General features: G+C 34.8%; 1 protein-coding gene across 4 annotated transcripts in view; it reads right to left on the reverse strand.

Annotated features, from left to right (window-relative positions):
• Window positions 1–18,495, reverse strand: part of LOC120525692 (serine/threonine-protein kinase MRCK alpha-like) — a 429,465-nt gene that overhangs the window by 48,877 nt on the left and 362,093 nt on the right. For 3 of the 4 annotated variants that reach the window (XM_039748214.1, XM_039748215.1, XM_039748212.1), the window contains exons 21-23: window positions 14,327–14,403; window positions 9,075–9,113; window positions 2,620–2,739 (exon numbers count right to left, since the gene is read on the reverse strand). In XM_039748214.1, coding sequence (XP_039604148.1) covers window positions 2,620–2,739; window positions 9,075–9,113; window positions 14,327–14,403 — 236 coding nt within the window. The remainder of the gene's footprint in view (window positions 1–2,619; window positions 2,740–9,074; window positions 9,114–14,326; window positions 14,404–18,495) is intronic. The other variant, XM_039748213.1, reaches the window with a different exon arrangement.

Here is an 18,495-nt window from a genome sequence, read left to right on the forward strand (position 1 = left end):
GTGAGCCTGATATGGCCGTGGAATATGTAACACAGAGCATGGAAAAGGCAGGGGCCATCTCCGGGCATGGAAACGACTCGGGAAGTGACAGTTCTTTGATCGATGGTGATCACCTCGGCAAACATGTTAATAGGGGTATGGTTGGAATGATAAAGGAAATGGGAACCTGAACAATGTAAAGTAAGTCTAAAATACCCACAAAATAACTATAATCGTAATAAACAAACAATAAAACAGCGGAGAAGCCGTGGATTAAATAAAAAGGCTGTAGTTATCAGCGCTGAGACATGAATCCCGTGGCGAAGCAAGAAAGGGAATGTAGAGACTGGAGCGACGGACGGCCTTATATAGGCAGGCAGAAGGCCAACAATGTGTTGAGGCGTTGGGATGGGGGACCCAACGCCGCCTCACACGGTGACTGAGCTGCAGGCTATGGACGTATATATGTACGTAAGTAGGATTCAGTTAGCGTTGGAAACCCACGTACCAAATTTCTTGAAGATGGGCCCATAAGTAACAAAGACCATTGAAAAGTTCAATATGGCGGCCGACAGTGGCATCATACCACCGAAATAAGTATGCATACATTGGTTTCGGTTAGCGCAGGGAAGCCGCCTACCAAATTTCATGAAGATGGTGCCATAAATAAGAAAGTTCAACATGGCGGACGTTGTTGACCGTTACGTCTAGAATTTCGAAATGAAACCTACTTAAATTTTGTAAGTAAGCTGTAAGAAATAAGCCTGCCAAATTTCAACCTTCTACTTACACGGGAAGTTGGAGAATTAGTAACGTTGGAAAGTTCAATATGGCGGCTGACAGTGGCGTCATACCACCGAAATAAGTACGTACGTCGGTTTCAGTTAGCGCAGGGAAGCCGCCTACCAAATTTCGTGAAGATGGGGCCATAAATAAGAAAGTTTAACATGGCAGACGTTGTTGACTGTTATGACTGTTACACGTGGAATTTCAAAATGAAACCTGCTTAACTTTTGTAAGTAAGCTGTACGGAATGAGCCTGCCAAATTTCAGCCTTTTACCTACACGGGAAGTTTGGAGAATTAGTGATGAGTCAGTCAGTCAGTCATTTTCACATGGTTAATGCAAATCAAATTTATTGAAACTGCTTTGTATATCTAATACTATCTCATAACACACAATCTGGTGAATGGAGAGGTTGCTGGATTGGATTTATTGTCATGTTCATGGAATCAGTTCAAGATTTCCCTAGCCTTGTGGCATGGAAAATGCTCACAGTGTAGCCTATTCACATGTGGATACGATGCTGTTACAAAATTATGCACATTAATAAACAATAATATTCTGGTATCCTACAATAATCAAATGATGCTCTAATAGTACAGGTATGGAGCTTTGTTCAGTTTTCCCTTGTCATATCATTCCCGTTAAAAGGAAAGATATGTTCAGTAGGCTGAATTGCTTCATTTAGTACTGTTGTAGACACGATTTAGCAGATTGACAGTAACTCAACCATTACTTTGAGCAAGTTATTATGGTTATCAACAGCCAAATGATCTAAGGAAAGGGGCCGCACAAAAAACTATCCATCCTCATGGGAATCTCAAATAAATCAAAATGAACCTCATATGGAACAGGTAAGGCCTGGCTCTAGGTCCCATGCATGGAGGCGTACTTATATATTATATATGAAATACATCTAATTCCCACTTATATTCTGAGCCGTTAACACATTAGCAATTGGAAAAAGAATACTTAAGATGCATTTCTGAAATTATTTCACCTCTTCTGAAGAAAGAAACCTACTGATGGCAGAAGGTCAGGGGTTAAAACTGTTAAATCTGTTTCATTATATATTTGTGTGACACAGAATCACCAGCAATCTTAAAAGAGCAGGTGGGGGGAACACTTCTTTTGTATTTCTTAAAATTAAAAAAGAGCATAGAAATAACAAGAGCTTTCTTCACAAAGTGTAAATGCAGTTTGGAAACATATTTGTGAAAATAAATTGCGAAAAATAGTTGGATTTCACCTCTCAATTCCAAGTGCAGATCAGTCATTGGAGAAAATGGACATTGATTTTAGCTATCCCACATCTAACTAATATGTTCTATCTTGGCCTAGTGTGGTGTCAAAATTAAGCACCAAATATTTCTAAAGCATTCAATCACTATTTCTAAATTCTGAAGTATATATTGTGATTCATTGCTGGCACAACTCATTCCTTTTATTTGCAGAGAACTTTAAAAAGTCATACTACACAGAATCTTTAGACAACCTCTAGCAAATGCTCAGAAATGAAACAAACTAGCACAGATGATGACACATGATTATAGAAAAAAGTTGGGAAAATTGTTTAAGAAGTTCAGGATACAAAGTGGCTTGGAAACAGAAAATTGCAAGCATATATACAGTATAGTAATTCTGATAGAGAGCAGTTTAAAGAGTTGGAATCAATTTGAGACAAGAACACAAAACTTACATGGATTACGATTTTCATAAGACATAAAAGATGGAAAAGAAACGTGGAATAAATAATCTCTGAGAAGGTCAGCAGGAGAGCAACCGCTGCAAGATGTATGTATTGCAACAACACATAGGCAAAAACAAGTAGGAATAAATGCATTTTAAACAAAATACCTCGATTGCTTCCATATCACTTGCAGTTGATGGTGACCTGGATCTTGAATAAATCTGGGACTTTGATTCTTCATCTCGTGAAGGTGTATTAGACAAGTTAAAATTTTCAATAGAATCAATCTATAAATATTAAATAAATAAGTTATAAATCTTGCAATAAAATATTTTATTGAAAATGATTTTTTTATACTGTGAATGTGCTTCAGACACATACTTTTAACAATGCATTTGTATTTACAATTATTTTTAAATTAATTAAAAACTCTGTACAGTACCTTACACCTCACAAGATAGTTTTGTAGGTTTTTTAAGTAATAATACTTAGTTCAGTTAGAGGAAGGGTAATTTAAGACATCTATTTATAATTGGGTATCTTTGCACTACATGAAAAATGTCACTATCAAATTAATGGATTTTTTTCCTAAATAAATATTTCAGTGATTTCTATATACAGTAAACACAAGTAAGTACATACACAGTATGCTACAGCTTACATTATGTACCCACTAAATAAATATTCACTTTTTTCTGATATAATCTAATAATTCGAATGCTACCCATATGGTAGCAGCTAATGGTAATAAAAAATGTAGGTTTCCTGTGCATTTCAAAACATTTCACATTTAAAAAAATCCTGTTTATTCAGTAATTCAATAAAGGACAGTGACCTAATGTCTGGGGGCTAGAAACTGAGTTTTAATATATAAAGCAGTACTTAAGCCTTTTTATCTGATCTGCTGTATGAGCAGATTTGCATGACTGCCATATGTTAATAAGCATAAAGATATTCAATCAAAAATCTGAAGAGTAAGTCCATGTTAATCTTGAAATATTCGTGTGTCACTAGGAAACATCTTATTATATTTTTGTGTTTTCAAACCAGGAGCCAGATCACATACTGGGTGCTGATTATTACAATGCACTTTATTATAAATGTTGTCCACAAGATCCAAATAGGATTATCTTGTTTGATTCTTACAGTACACAAGTCTAATCAAACTGGTTTTTGCATCTAACAATCTCATTTTACAGCATTTAAAACATTCTCATTTTAATACTAATGAAGTATTGTTTTATAGTAAAATATCTCCATATAATCAGGCTAAAAAGCTGTGTGCTTATATTATTAATTTTTATTGTTATGCACATATTTTGTTTATATTTAAGTTATCCATATACTAATGTTTACTATAGCAGAATCATCCTTGTGATGAAGAAGAAGATGAAGAATTTTACAAAATCTCATTATTTGTTGGTGTGATGTTAGCTAAGCTATTCTTTACATTTTATAGAATGGACACCAGAGGGAACTATACTCAAACTTTACTACAGCCTAACAATCCTATTTTAATTTACTTTTGGGAAATGCTTGATTAAAAAAAGGAATATTGTCTTCAGTGAGCCCCAACAAAGCATGAATAATTATCATTCTAATTTCTAATTAGTTTTGTATCATGCACATTTGTTATTCTCTATCTCAGTATGAAGTTTTTTGACAAACAAAAAACACTGATACCTTGCCTGAGAAAAATCTTTCTTGCTGGGGTAAAAAACTTCAAAAATATGTTAGCTGTAACATACTCATATATGTTTTGTACTAGTGCTCTTCAGACTCACACTGAATACTTTCAGTACAGTTTTCAGTTTATACGACCATAAGAGATACACTTGGAATATAGCACTATTTAAATTCTGCAACCTTAGACCCTGTTCCTCTTTATTATGTCAGCTACGAGAACGCATTTTTTTATTCCTGTATTTCCGTTTAGAATGCCTTAAGTATATTCATATACAATAAATGGGCAGAGAGACCTAACGTTTAAAGAGCAGCATGAAAGACAATGATGCCATTTTGGGACTTAAAGTGGCCAGCATGTTAAAAAATACACCTGTAATATTCTAGAAGACTGGCATAGGGGGATTTAGTTTTTGTTCCCCTTCTATTTTTTCAATTAAATTTGACCAAAAAAAGTATAGCATCTGTACTGAAAAAGGTATGTAAAGAAGTGTAACGAATAGCATGAAAACATAAGTGTATGAATAGGCACAATGACACCAGCATTGCTTGTGGCACAAGTGATTCAGAGTATGGATTATTTTAAAGGCGCATATTTTACATTATTCAAAAAAGGCACCCTTTGGGCATGCTTATTTTTCATCTAATGAAAAATGAACTTAACAAACAACCTGATTCTCCAATAAATAAATGTTTGCAATTGTTAAACCTTGTGAGTAAGAACTTTAGTATACATATACTGTGTGTATATATATATATATATATGTGTGTGTGTGTGTGTGTGTGTGTGTACACAGACACTGGCTAGCTGAGAATGGGCAAACAGGGAGGAATTAAGGGTTCACTTGAATAGAGCACTTTGAGAACACCTGCTAAAATATAGTTTCATTTTTCCTATCAGTAACAGGCAGAATCAGACTTGCCTAGATCCTGTAATTTCCAGTCCCTTTTTTTAAGGTTTCTGTAGCCACCCTTAAAATTTTACGGACTCACTCCAGTGGCAAAGGTAAGTGAAGCTGTAATAATGTTCTGGCCACTGGGTGGTTCCAGTCTGTAGTATCATAAAGGTAACAAACCTGCAGTTAAGGTTTTTATTAGTTTGGGCAAAACTTTTAAACAGTTGCTTTTGTGTAAAAATAAAGTCAGAATGAGTCTCCACAAGAAGTGCAGGCATTTACTGCAATTTGGGCCGAATTCAATACAAAAAGAAAAGAAGAACACACAAAAGACAAAATATCAATTAGCATACAGTAGTGTGAAAAACTATTTGCCCCCTTCCTGATTTCTTATTCTTTTGCATGTTTGTCACACAAAATGTTTCTGATCATCAAACACATTTAACCATTAGTCAAATATAACACAAGTAAACACAAAATGCAGTTTTTAAATGATGGTTTTTATTATTTAGGGAGAAAAAAAAATCCAAACCTACATGGCCCTGTGTGAAAAGTAATTGCCCCTGAACCTAATAACTGGTTGGGCCACCCTTAGCAGCAATAACTGCAATCAAGCGTTTGCGATAACTTGCAATGAGTCTTTTACAGTGCTCTGGAGGAATTTTGGCCAACTCATCTTTGCAGAATTGTTGTAATTCAGCTTTATTTGAGGGTTTTCTAGCATGAACCACCTTTTTAAGGTCATGCCATAGCATCTCAATTGGATTCAGGTCAGGATTTTGACTAGGCCACTCCAAAGTCTTCATTTTGTTTTTCTTCAGCTATTCAGAGGTGGATTTGCTGGTGTGTTTTGGGTCATTGTCCTGTTGCAGCACCCAAGATCGCTTCAGCTTGAGTTGACAAACAGATGGCCGGACATTCTCCTTCAGGATTTTTGGTAGACAGTAGAATTCATGGTTCCATCTATCACAGCAAGCCTTCCAGGTCCTGAAGCAGCAAAACAACCCCAGACCATCACACTACCACCACCATATTTTACTGTTGGTATGATGTTCTTTTCTGAAATGCTGTGTTCCTTTTACGCCAGATGTAACGGGACATTTGCCTTCCAAAAAGTTCAACTTTTGTCTCATCAGTCCACAAGGTATTTTCCCAAATGTCTTGGCAATCATTGAGATGTTTCTTAGGAAAATTGAGACGAGCTCTAATGTTCTTTTTGCTTAACAGTGGTTTGCGTCTTGGAAATCTGCCATGCAGGCCGTTTTTGCCCAGTCTCTTTCTTATGGTGGAGTCGTGAACACTGACCTTAATTGAGGCAAGTGAGGCCTGCAGTTCTTTAGACGCTGTCCTGGGGTCTTTTGTGACCTCTTGGATAAGTCGTCTCTGCGCTCTTGGAGTAATTTTGGTCGGCCGGCCACTCCTGGGAAGGTTCACCACTGTTCCATGTTTTTGCCATTTGTGGATAATGGCTCTCACTGTGGTTCGCTGGAGCCCCAAAGCTTTAGAAATGGCTTTATAACCTTTACCAGACTGATAGATCTCAATTACTTCTGTTCTCATTTGTTCCTGAATTTCTTTGGATCTTGGCATGATGTCTAGCTTTTGAGGTGCTTTTGGTCTACTTCTCTGTGTCAGGCAGCTCCTATTTAAGTGATTTCTTGATTGAAACAGGTGTGGCAGTAATCAGGCCTGGGGGTGGCTACGGAAATTGAACTCAGGTGTGATACACCACAGTTAGGTTATTTTTTAACAAGGGGGCAATTACTTTTTCACACAGGGCCATGTAGGTTTGGATTTTTGTTTCTCCCTAAATAATAAAAACCATCATTTAAAAACTGCATTTTGTGTTTACTTATGTTATATTTGACTAATGGTTAAATGTGTTTTTATATTCGGCAACAAGTGACAATATACAGTAGGTATGCGAGAATTGTAATGTATTTTAGTGTGTAACTAAATATAGCACAGTAGAAAAATCATCTGATCTGACGACTTTGTGACAGTATAAGTAATGGTTAGCAGTACAATATTACAATGCTGTGGTTACTGGAAAAGAGGAAACATACATAATAGTGTACAAAACAGAAAAATGTCATTACAGTTTCATTGCAGTGCTGTAATTATTACTATATGAAGTAGACTTCTACTTTAGAAGAGATTTCTGCTGAGAAACTAATATAGACAGATGTGTGCAAAAGTGGATATATTGTACTTAAAATACATAGATAAATAAATCACCTGTTTGTAAAACCTTTTAAATAGCCAGAATTTAATGCCTGCATGTAGCATGCACTTTTTGCTAGCCATTCTCCTGAAGCCTGTTCATTACTATAATTAGGTGTGCTTGTTTGCCCTGAGACCAGAGCAAATAGCAGAAATAAACTGTTCTTAGGTGCAAGGCTGCCTTAAGGGTTGTCTCTGATCACATTTGAGGAAACTTGACCAACACACGTGTGTGAATGAACAGGGTCTTTGGTTACTGTAATTTAAAATCTGGTGGTGAAGTTCAAAAAGAGATTCTTTGTGCGAACATCATCAAACACATCAACATTACCTTGCAGAAATTTTTACTTCCTGTTACTGAGTTTTCATTAATTATGACCAACATGTTACAATATAATGGTAAAATTACCAGGTGTCAAAAAGTTTAAGTTAATACAGACCAAAGAAAGCAACTGAAGCACATTATATTTTATAGGGACAAACTACACATATAAATCAAACAGTACAAACTCCACATTGCAAAATGACAACTTTTTCTCAAAATTTTAAATTAGCTATATTGAGCATGAAAATTCCTAAAAGCAATTAAGAAACAAGCTGAGCAGATACCACACGCTAGAGCTGTGAAGTCTGAGGACTGTGAAAGAAAAGTCTAAGGAACTCAGTAAGAGAAACAATCCAATCAGTTGTCTTCCCACTGTGAATGTGTCCTGGTCACCCAGAGGTTTTATTTATTATTCATAAAACCCCTAAGTAAGCTTTTGTGTTGATGGCAATAAATTACATTTTTTTTGGGGGAGATAAAACTTTTAATAGATTTCTCAGACTTCACACTGCAAGCAGATATAAATATGCAGCATTCAAAATTCCCATTTCAACATAATGATGCTAATAAATGCATTTAAGCTGCACATTCTCTTTATTACGCAAAAGGTGAAGATCCATATTTATTTACATGCTGCACTTTTGATGCCAGAACACATTTAAGAGTAAAATTAAAGCAGAATTAAGAAGTAGAGGGTCAGCATCCAATAGGCCAGAACTGAAAACACTGCTCATTTCTGATGGGCCAGTTTCACTTAGGGAGGGATGTGAGGAGCTTATAAATGATTTTCATACAGGATAGTACATTTAAATGATGTAAATGCATCAAAAATAAACTGAACAAAAAAAAAATAACTCTTAACCAAAAACTGTGTAATAGAGGCACAACAGATGGGTCGTAACTACATACTGTACATTAATTTTTTATGTGATACAAAGAACGATGATATTTTTCATTCTATTTCAGATTTCCTTAAAACCATGCTTGTCGGCCCTTCAGGTGTCTGTTTGTTAGACCCATTTAGGTGCTGGCCCTTTTCCATGTCAGTCCCTCTGGCTATGATATATAAGCATTTTGTTTTCTATTCAATCAAGGCATTCATGTTGCACATTGAAAGAAGACCTTTTCATTCTCACAGCCATTTCCTTTTAATAAAGTTGATTAGCACTGTTGTTAAGTCACATGCATGTGAGACTAAATATAACCTTTAATGTTAAATTTACAGCACAAGGACAGCGTCCGAGCATGCATTTTAAATATGTCTGTTTTCCCCATTTGCAAAATAACATACGCATTTGATGTAACAGTTTCAATGCACTGATGAGGGAAAAGCTGATTTAACAAAGACAGCAACTGCACAAACGCCGTTCTTAAGAAATGAAAAGGAAGGAAATCTAGCAGAGCAGACAAAAGAAGCAAGGCAACAAAACATAAAAAACAATAAATAAAAGAAACTACTGCAAAACAAAGCACACAAAACAAAACAGCCTCTTACACGTCTGCCTTTGTTAGCCGGGACACAGGCAGGAGAACGCTTTAAATAAAAAGAAACAGGAAGAAAATAAGTTAAACAAAAAAATAACGTATAAAGGAAACAAAATGACAACTTAAGAAGAGTTAGAATTAATCTGCATGAAAAACACACATTGCTGTTTACAAGGAGTTAAAACCTACAGAGAGAGGAATGGGTAATTTATTGGACTTTTTGCTGTGTTCATAGCAATACATAGCCCCTTCATAATTATTGCCACTTCTGGTAAAGATGAGTAAAAAAGAGATGTAAAAAAAAATCACCTTTTTAATGAATTACCTCAGTCATGTACTGAAAAAAAATACAGAAATACCTTTAATTGAAATAAATGTATTCTGAGAAAACACCAAAGTGCCATGATTGTTACACCCCCAGAAATTCTTATGAACAATATGTAACTGAATCATTTTTTCCATTTATATCTGACTTTAAGTTGATCAGAGTGTGTAGAAACTTTCAAGCAGTAATCCATGACTTCCTGTTTCACTGGGGCACAAGTATGAGGTAGGACAATGTCCAAATTCCCTTATTCATTCATCAACATAGGAAAGATAAGAACACACACAATTCAAATGAGAGAAAAATGTGATGACTAGTGATGAGCAAACTCCATGGAGTTTGCTTCACTGTAAGTTCTGCAGAATCGTGGAAATGTTTGGGAATTTTGCTGAACCCTGAAAAATGATTAAAATCAAAGGAGAAAGACAAAATGTACTAGTTCTGAGAGGACTATAATGTTGCAATTATCTTATAAGTGTCCCTAAGGACAAGGTAAATGTCTGCCAGCTATGTTGGACCTTATTATTGTGGGCAAAAATGTGATTTGAATCCTGCCTCAAACAACAGAAGACACAGACTGAACAAATACTACAAACAAAATATAAGAACTGGCCAACCAACTAGCAAAACATTAATATGTATTTGTTCACCTGAAAATGCTTATTAAAAAGTTCAAATCAGCTGGAACAGTTACCAATTTGCCTGGAAGAGGACCCTAGATTATTTTGTCCCTGTGCACAGTGTGCATGATGGTAAGAGAAGTAAAAAAAATCCTCAAGGATCGCTGTTGGAGAAATACAGAAAAAAGTAGCATCTTGGGGTCACCAAGTCTACAAAACTACTATCAGACTCAATCTCCACGCCAGAGGTAATTTGCAAGGCATAACAGACAAACGCCTTTCCTGTCATTTAAACACAAGCGTCAGTGCCTGGAGTTTGTGAAACACTACTGAAACTTTGATTGGAACCATGTTCTATGATCAAATAAAACTAAAATTGACCTTTTGGGCAACAAACACTGAAGATGTTTGGTGTAAAAAGAAGGATGACTATATCGAGAAGATCCTGATACCCAAAGTATGGTGGACTTGTGATGTTGTGGAGCTTCTTTTCTTCCAAAGGCCCTGATAACCTTATTAGGGTAAATGGCATCGTGGACTCCATGAAATACTAAGAAATTTTAAATTTAAACCAGGCTGCCTCTACCAAGAAATCAAAACTGGGTTATCACTAGACCTACTAGCAGGAAAACAATCTGATCATATGAATAAACTATCATAAAAATTGTTAAAAGAACAAAAAATCAAGTTGCTGTCTGGCTGTCACAATTTCTACACCTAAACTGCACTGAAAACCTGTGAGGTGAGCTGAAGAGAAGGGTGAACAAGAGAGGACATAGTACAATCTGGAGAGATTCTGTGAACACGAAATAGTATAGATTCCCTGCTGTATATTTTCCCACCTTAAAAGATGTTACAGAGGAAGACAAAGTGATGCTTTATTGGCAGAGTGAGGTTGTACAAAGTATTAAATGCAGGAATGCCACTAATTGTGGCATGTGAGGTTTAATTAAAAATAAATATTTCTTCAGGAGGAATTAATTTTTCTCAGAATAAATTTACTTCAGTTAAAGGCAGGATCCCTAATTTTCAGTGTGAGATTAAGGTAATTTACTACAAAATATTTTTTTATTCATCTTTACCAGGGGTGCCAATAAATGTGGAAGGGACTCTTAATGGAAGAATTTGTTAAAGAAATAAGTTTATTTTAGATGTCTTCAATAATGAAATAGAAAAAATATGAATTATCAAACCAGCAAAGCAAAACCAGAGAACACAACAAAGTAAACCCTAGGTGAAAAAGTAACTAAGCTATTTCTATGAATGGGAATGAAATACCTTTTGATTAAAGGAGTACAGTCAATTTTATTAAACAGCCCAATGTGCAGTGAACCAGTTCTCTCTATAATTTTGAATTTATCTTTTTAAACTTTGATGCTGACTTAAAAAAACAAATTTAACAATATGAAACATTTGCAACAATTGGTAATTTAAGAACATGTTATAACATTTTGAAACCTGCTTAAATTTAAGTAGGACAACTTAAATTGATACTGTATTATATTACATTCTGCACACCAGTACTATTTCTTAGCGACCTACATTATGTTACAGTACACATTTTTTGTATTAATACTCATGGGCTTTGAGAACTACAAGACTTTAGAAACAATAGAAAAAACTGTTTTCATTCTAAAAGTTTACACACATGCTTAAGCAGGTATACAGAGAAGGGAAAATGTAGTAACCAAAACATGGTCAAAATTACTATTCTTAGGTGTATGGAAAAAAATGGTAATCTTTGTAACATTCCTTACTGGAGACTTTGTCTACGTGTTTGTCCTTTACAGCTCTAAAATAATTGTTTTCAAGACAGTCGCCACCAAAGGGCTACTGGGGGACCATGGCAGTGCTGGCAGTATTGATGTTTAAAAAAAAAAAAAACCCAAAAAAGCCTTACTTTCAATTGCCTCACATACTCTTTAAATGAACATTACTGAAAGTGCTTGTCAATTGTTGCATAAAAGTAAGTCAGTATAATTGTAGTTATAACCTAGAATGCTAGTTCTTCAAATCTGTGGTATGTGGGAGGACACACACAAAAAGGGGGAAAAACTACGCCTTAAAAGGACAGTATGTTACACAGTGATCAAACCTAAGTTTCCATGCTCAGCTGCACTTTAATTCTACCACTCCAACTCTCAGTGCTCTTGCTGTTAGACTTCACTTCCGTCTCTCCCACCCAGCTTTGTTCTCTTCTGTGTCTACTTCTGGGGCCAATTTAAAGTCGGACGCCCACAACTCTGTCTCACTCCCCATCTCCTTGAACCGAACCATGCCAGAATTGACAGATTTTAGCAAAGGAGAGCATCCCAATGGGTAAGTACTCTCCTTCTCAACCCATTCACACAAGCAGAATATGAGCAATCTGCACAGTATGTGTCCCTCTCTCAAATCCAGTCTGCCAATACTGACAGTATTTTTAGTTTTTGGCTACCATCATTTTTACAACAGTTTTGAAACTGGCAGACTAATGCAGAAGAATACACAATGTGAAATAAAGGCAAAAATTAATTATTATTTAATATTAATTAATATTTATTAATAATAAACATATCTAACATTTGAGTGTTTACCCTGTTCTTTCAGAGAGAGTTGCCAATGTTCAATAACTTTAGCCCTTATGTTGAACATAGAACTACACAGCCATGTAGCAGGCTCAGCATTTATGTTGACTTAGAAACATTTGTACGCTTGTTTCCTCTTGTTTTGACTTGATGTAATTTTAGTTAGTTTATAAGTTATTTCTCTTTATTATGATATCAATTCATATGTACAGTAACTGTATAATTTTTGTCAATTCAAAGCATGTAAATTTTCTAATTTGTGTTACATATCAAACCAGGCTACTGTTTTTATGTTAAAAAAGTATCTTGCATACATAAGAAAAATAAAGACATATAACTGGATATGCAACAACTAGATATGGCATTAAAGAAATATCACGTAGTTGTGCCTAGTAAGAAATTTGTACAATTTAAGATTGAAAAAAAAAAATGATGGTAGTTAAAAACATTTCTATTTTTTTAGTAAGAGGTAAGAGTACATTTAATTTTAAGAGACAAGTTGTTCAATTGTGGAAAATCAACTCTGCATGAGCATTTATCACCTTTAATGATTCAGTGTGCTTCTGTTCATAACATGACCATTTTATGTCAGTACTACGAATCCAGTCAGTTATTTCAAAAAGGGTAGGGGCACAAAAGCTAATGAAGGGTGAAGAAAAAATTCCAAAGTTTAAGCACAGAAATTTAGTGCAATTGTAAGACACATTTAGAGCCGCAGATCTCCTTTGGAGTAGGTATCTCAAACAGATTGTTTAACGGGCTAACATTACAATATTAAACATAATGATTTAAGCTTCTAAATTGTGCTTCTGACATGACTTTTCAAATAACCCAAACATTAAACTGATAGTTCAGTTAGATTAAGCTGTTACTATAGTTTTTCAAATTATGTTAAGAGTTTGTCATAAGCTTACAAGCACATGGGCACTAAAACATAAGTAAAGTTTTTGATGATGAAAGTTATTACTGCTCATTTTTGAAGTGGTACTGAATTTTAATACTGGTATACATTTTAATAAAATTGACCATACAGGGCAAGTATAGTATTTAAATCAATGAATTTTGCAATTTATAAAGGAAATCATTGATTTAAATTCCATGAAAACTTACATCATCCCAAAATTCTAGCAAAGAAGATGATGAGGAGGAATAAGAATCCTGCTTGGTTGATAAAAAGCAGTGAAGACAAAACAAAAATTAAAGGAACCTTATTTGCAAAAGAAATTGTTATTGACATTCAAAATTTTGCAAAAAAAAAACAAACAAACAAACAACAGGATACTGATGATTTCTGCTTTATACTGTCAATTAAATAAAATTAAATAGGCAAATGATTTCTGGTATATTTGTATACAATGATCCACTGCTAGACAAATATACCTCACTGGTATTCTAAACTAAATATTGACCTAAGTATAAATAAAAAAATTGGGCTTGTATACCATCAAAAATATTTATTAAAATACCATATGTACATTGACATTTATACTAATTAATTTTTTACTTTCAAATGCAAAATGAATGACTAAATTATTACATAATAATGACACTTCTAAAATATTTAAAACTCCATTATACACAACACATCCTAAATGTACATTTTATTTTTAAGAAATGTGCAATCTCAGGCAATGATGCTCATAATGGATTCAAAATGCAATGTTTAAAAAAAGATATACAAAACAACAGCTTTAATACGTACAGTAAAGAAATAAGTCATCATAACCAACATTGTAGACTTAACACTTACATCAAATTGATCCAAAGCAGAGGTGGGGGCATTCAGAAACGCCAAGAAAGAATTCTGTGAGTCTTGATGCTTTACACCTTTAATAATAATATAAAAGAACTTCTTAATTATTTCTTATATTTTCTGTAATATGCTTTATGTTTAATCTCTCTCTCTCTCTATGCAAATCTACAGAACTTAAATAGAAAAGTACAATGTATTAATACTGCCAAGACATTTAACACAAGTTAATTCCAATTATTTTTTAGTCAGTAGTCTAAAACTGTATTATTACTTACCTTAATACAAAGGATACAATGCTATCCATAATAAGAATGTATTTGAAGAGCAACAGAACATTTGTGACGAGAACAGGCCATTTAGCCCAATAAGCTTGGCCATTCTATTCATCTAGATTCTTCAAATAACATCAAATTTTAAGTCTCTAAAGTTCTACTTTCCTCAATACTATTTACTAATTTATTCCATGTGTCTATGGTTCTTTTCTTAAAGAAAAAACTTTGCAACAATTGTGTGAAATATGCCCTTAAGAAGTTTATAACTGTGTCCCTGTACTCTTTAAAAGAACTGCTAGAATCCATTGTAGTAATTACCTTCATAACTTTTAATACTTCAACAATGTAATCTCTTAATCTCCATTTGATTAAACTGAAAAGCTTTACCTCCTACAATCTCTCCTAATTGATCATACCTTTCAGTCACGGAATCAGCCTAGTCATATTCATCTGGCTAGTCCATTCTAATCTCCATTGCTAAGCCTTTTTTTTAATTTGCAGACCAAAAATTGTACACAGTATTCCAGATGAAGTACATTATATAACTTAAGCACAACTCCAGTGACCTGTAGTCCAACCATTGTGATATACTTGTATAATTTAACATCCTATTAGCCTTCTTGATCATTTCTGTACACTGTCTTAATGTAAATATTGAAGAGTCCACCAGCGCTCCTTGTTTCTTGTCATAATCTCACATTATGTATTCAAACCTAACATTTCTACTTCCTATGTATAATACCCAGCATTTACTTAATTTAAATTTCATCCCTTCTCAAATCTGCCAAAGCCATCTTTTGCCTTATTTTTTCCTCCAACTGCATTTTAGCCTTCTTAATATCTTTTTTAACCATTGGTCTCATGTGCTCTACTGAATTATTAGTCTTATATTAAATACAGTAATCCCTCCTCGATCGGGGGTTGCGTTCCAGACCCCCACTATAGGTGAAAATCCGCGAAGTAGAAACCATATGTTTGTATGGTTATTTTTATATATTTTAAGCCCTTATAAACTCTCCCACCCTGTTAACATTATTAGAGCCCTCTATACATGAAATAACACCCTTTAGTCAAACGTTTAAACTGTGCTCCATTACAAGACAGAGATGACAGTTCTTTCTCACAATTAAAAGAATGCAAACATATCTTATCTTCAAAGGAGCGCCATCAGGAGCAGAGAATGTCAGAGAGAGCGATCGCTAAGAAAAGCAAACAATCAAAAAATCAATACGTGCTTTTAAGTATACAGAAGCACCGCGATAAAGCGGCATTTTGTAGAGGAGCGTCCGTGTCCTCTGTGCAAACAGCCCCTCTGCTAACACCCCCTCCGTCAGGCAGAGAGAGTGAGAAAGATAGAGAGAAGCAAACAAGCACCGCGCGGGAAGCATATCTTATATCATTGAGGAGTTTTAGTTAATATGTAATACATGCTCTGATTGGGTAGCTTCTAAGCCATCCACCAATAGCGTCCCTTGCATGAAATCAACTGGGCAAACAAACTGAGGAAGCATGTACCATAAATTAAAAGACCCATTGTCCGCAGAAAGCGGCGAACCAGCGAAAAATCTGTGATATATATTTAGATGTGCTTACATTTAAAATCCGTGATAGAGTGAAGCCGCGAAAGTCGAAGCGCGATAAAGCGAGGGATTACTGTATATACTGTATATTATATTATTGTATTATATAGCTTTTTTTTGGTATTCGTTTATACACTGCAGAGTCCTCTTTAATTTCCTTCTGCAGCTAAACTTTGGGATAAACTTGCTCTGCATTATACGTAAAACACTTTTAAATCTGACCCACACTTAAAAGCATGATGTAATTAATCTGTTTTAGGCTTTTCCACATCTCCTAAAAATTTGCCATACTAAAACTAAATGGTTTTTATTTTTTAATACGCACTCAAACCAAAACACTGTTAAATCTATTATATTATATTTACTAGATCTTAAAGGTTCATTTACATTAACCAACAAATTAAGTCATCTGAAACCTATCTTGATTATTACAGAAAACAAAATCTAGATAGGCTCTCCTTCTCCTTGGTGCTTTAACATCCAGAAACTTGTGTTCTTTTGCCCTGATATTTGAAAAGCACATTATGAAACATAAGCAGATATCTCTTCATTTTTCTAATCTGAAACTTAATATATTAACATGTAGTTACATTTTTAATTGTTGTACTGTATGCCATATTTTTCAAATGTTACCACATATGTTTTTAAATGAAAACTGATATTCATTAAGTGTCTGTTCTCTTTGTAACAGTACTTCAAATTGTGGGTGTCATGTTGCCTCATGTCAGCACAGACCAAATAAAGAATTGAGCTTTGCAAGATGAAAAACACATTTTGTACTTTGTGGTGACAGGACAAACTAATAAGGGTTCCCAGGATACAGAGATTTTTCACAACAAATGAGCAGAAAATAAAAAAGCATGTATGGTGGAGGACTAAACTCATAGAATTAAAAATTAGTACTACCGTGTTTCCCTGAAAATAAGACCTACTCCGTAAATAAGCCATACCCCAAAAACAAGCCCTAGTCAAGATCGTCAGCTGAAAAGTAAGGTGCCTAAGGCCAGGTTTACATCTATCAATTTGGGGATGTGCCCATTCCAGAAGCATTGGCACAAGACAGAAACAAGATCTCTGGACGAGGCATCAGCACATCACAAGGTAATATACAAGCGCACACACATAAACCAAGCACACTGCGGAAACATGCAATCTCCAGGCAGGGAACACAAGGGACGTGACTCCCTGTGAGACAGCAGCGCTACTGCTCTGCAACCGTGCCACCCCATATGTGTAACTATTAGCAGTATTCATTATTTAAACAAAGTAAACAATTTATCTGTAAAATGTAACATACATATTTTAATGCATTTCATCATGAAAGTGATATCAAGTATAAATCTAAGAATTCTAAGTGTGCAGAGGGCTGGATTATCATAAATGTAATGTGTTCTGTGGGGCGATGCTGCTCTCAGTTCAGGAGGAATCCTCAGAAGCGCATAGCGATTTAACAACCGAATCGGTTTTAAGATGGCGTTTACGACAGTCTGCTTTAATGATAAAGTAAACTACAAGGTTAAAGTGGACATTTCGAGGTTAAAGCCAGAATTTCCACTTTAATCACAAAATAGACATTTTCATTATGTACTTATTTTTTTTTCTCTGTGGCTCAAATACACCGCCGTACACTCTGATGGTATATTGTAAAGGCACAAAAAAAAAAAAAAGCACAGAAGATGGTATGTGAGACTTTTAAAATGTATTGTGTCATTACTTTGGGGAATATACAACGCTTGAATATAAAAGCACCACAGATGCATTTGTATGTCGCCATTTGGCTTCACCACATCGAACCATTCATCAAACGCACAACGATCCTGGAGGATCCTAAAAGCGGCTGCAGTAGCAAGAAATTCAGGCTGGAATTCAGGGTTTGAATGTGGAGATTTATGACAATATTCTAAGAAGATGTCAAGAAGATGACATGACTGCATTTGGATACATGTATATTGTTATACATTATTAAATATAAGACATCCCCTGAAAATAAGCCCTGGTGCATCTTTTGGAGCAAAAATTAATATAAATCCCTGTCTTATTTTCAGGGAAACACTGTATATAGCAAACTAGCGAAAAGACACAGGCTTATGTTACATATTTTTGTTAGCAGTCTCAGAGCAAGAAATTGACACTGAAACAAGGATAGGCCAAAGCCTATTCAGGAGGAAAACCCCCTTAAAATGTCTCATTCATGAGTTAGCTTTCTAATACTTTTGTATCTTAAATAAGACCTTCATTCTTGAATTGTGACATGCTATCTTCTCAGCTATTTTCATATGGAAACACTTCCATCTATTCACTCATTTTCCAAAAC

The sequence above is a fragment of the Polypterus senegalus genome, chromosome 3, assembly GCF_016835505.1.
Source record: "Polypterus senegalus isolate Bchr_013 chromosome 3, ASM1683550v1, whole genome shotgun sequence".
NCBI classification, from domain to species: domain Eukaryota; kingdom Metazoa; phylum Chordata; class Cladistia; order Polypteriformes; family Polypteridae; genus Polypterus; species Polypterus senegalus.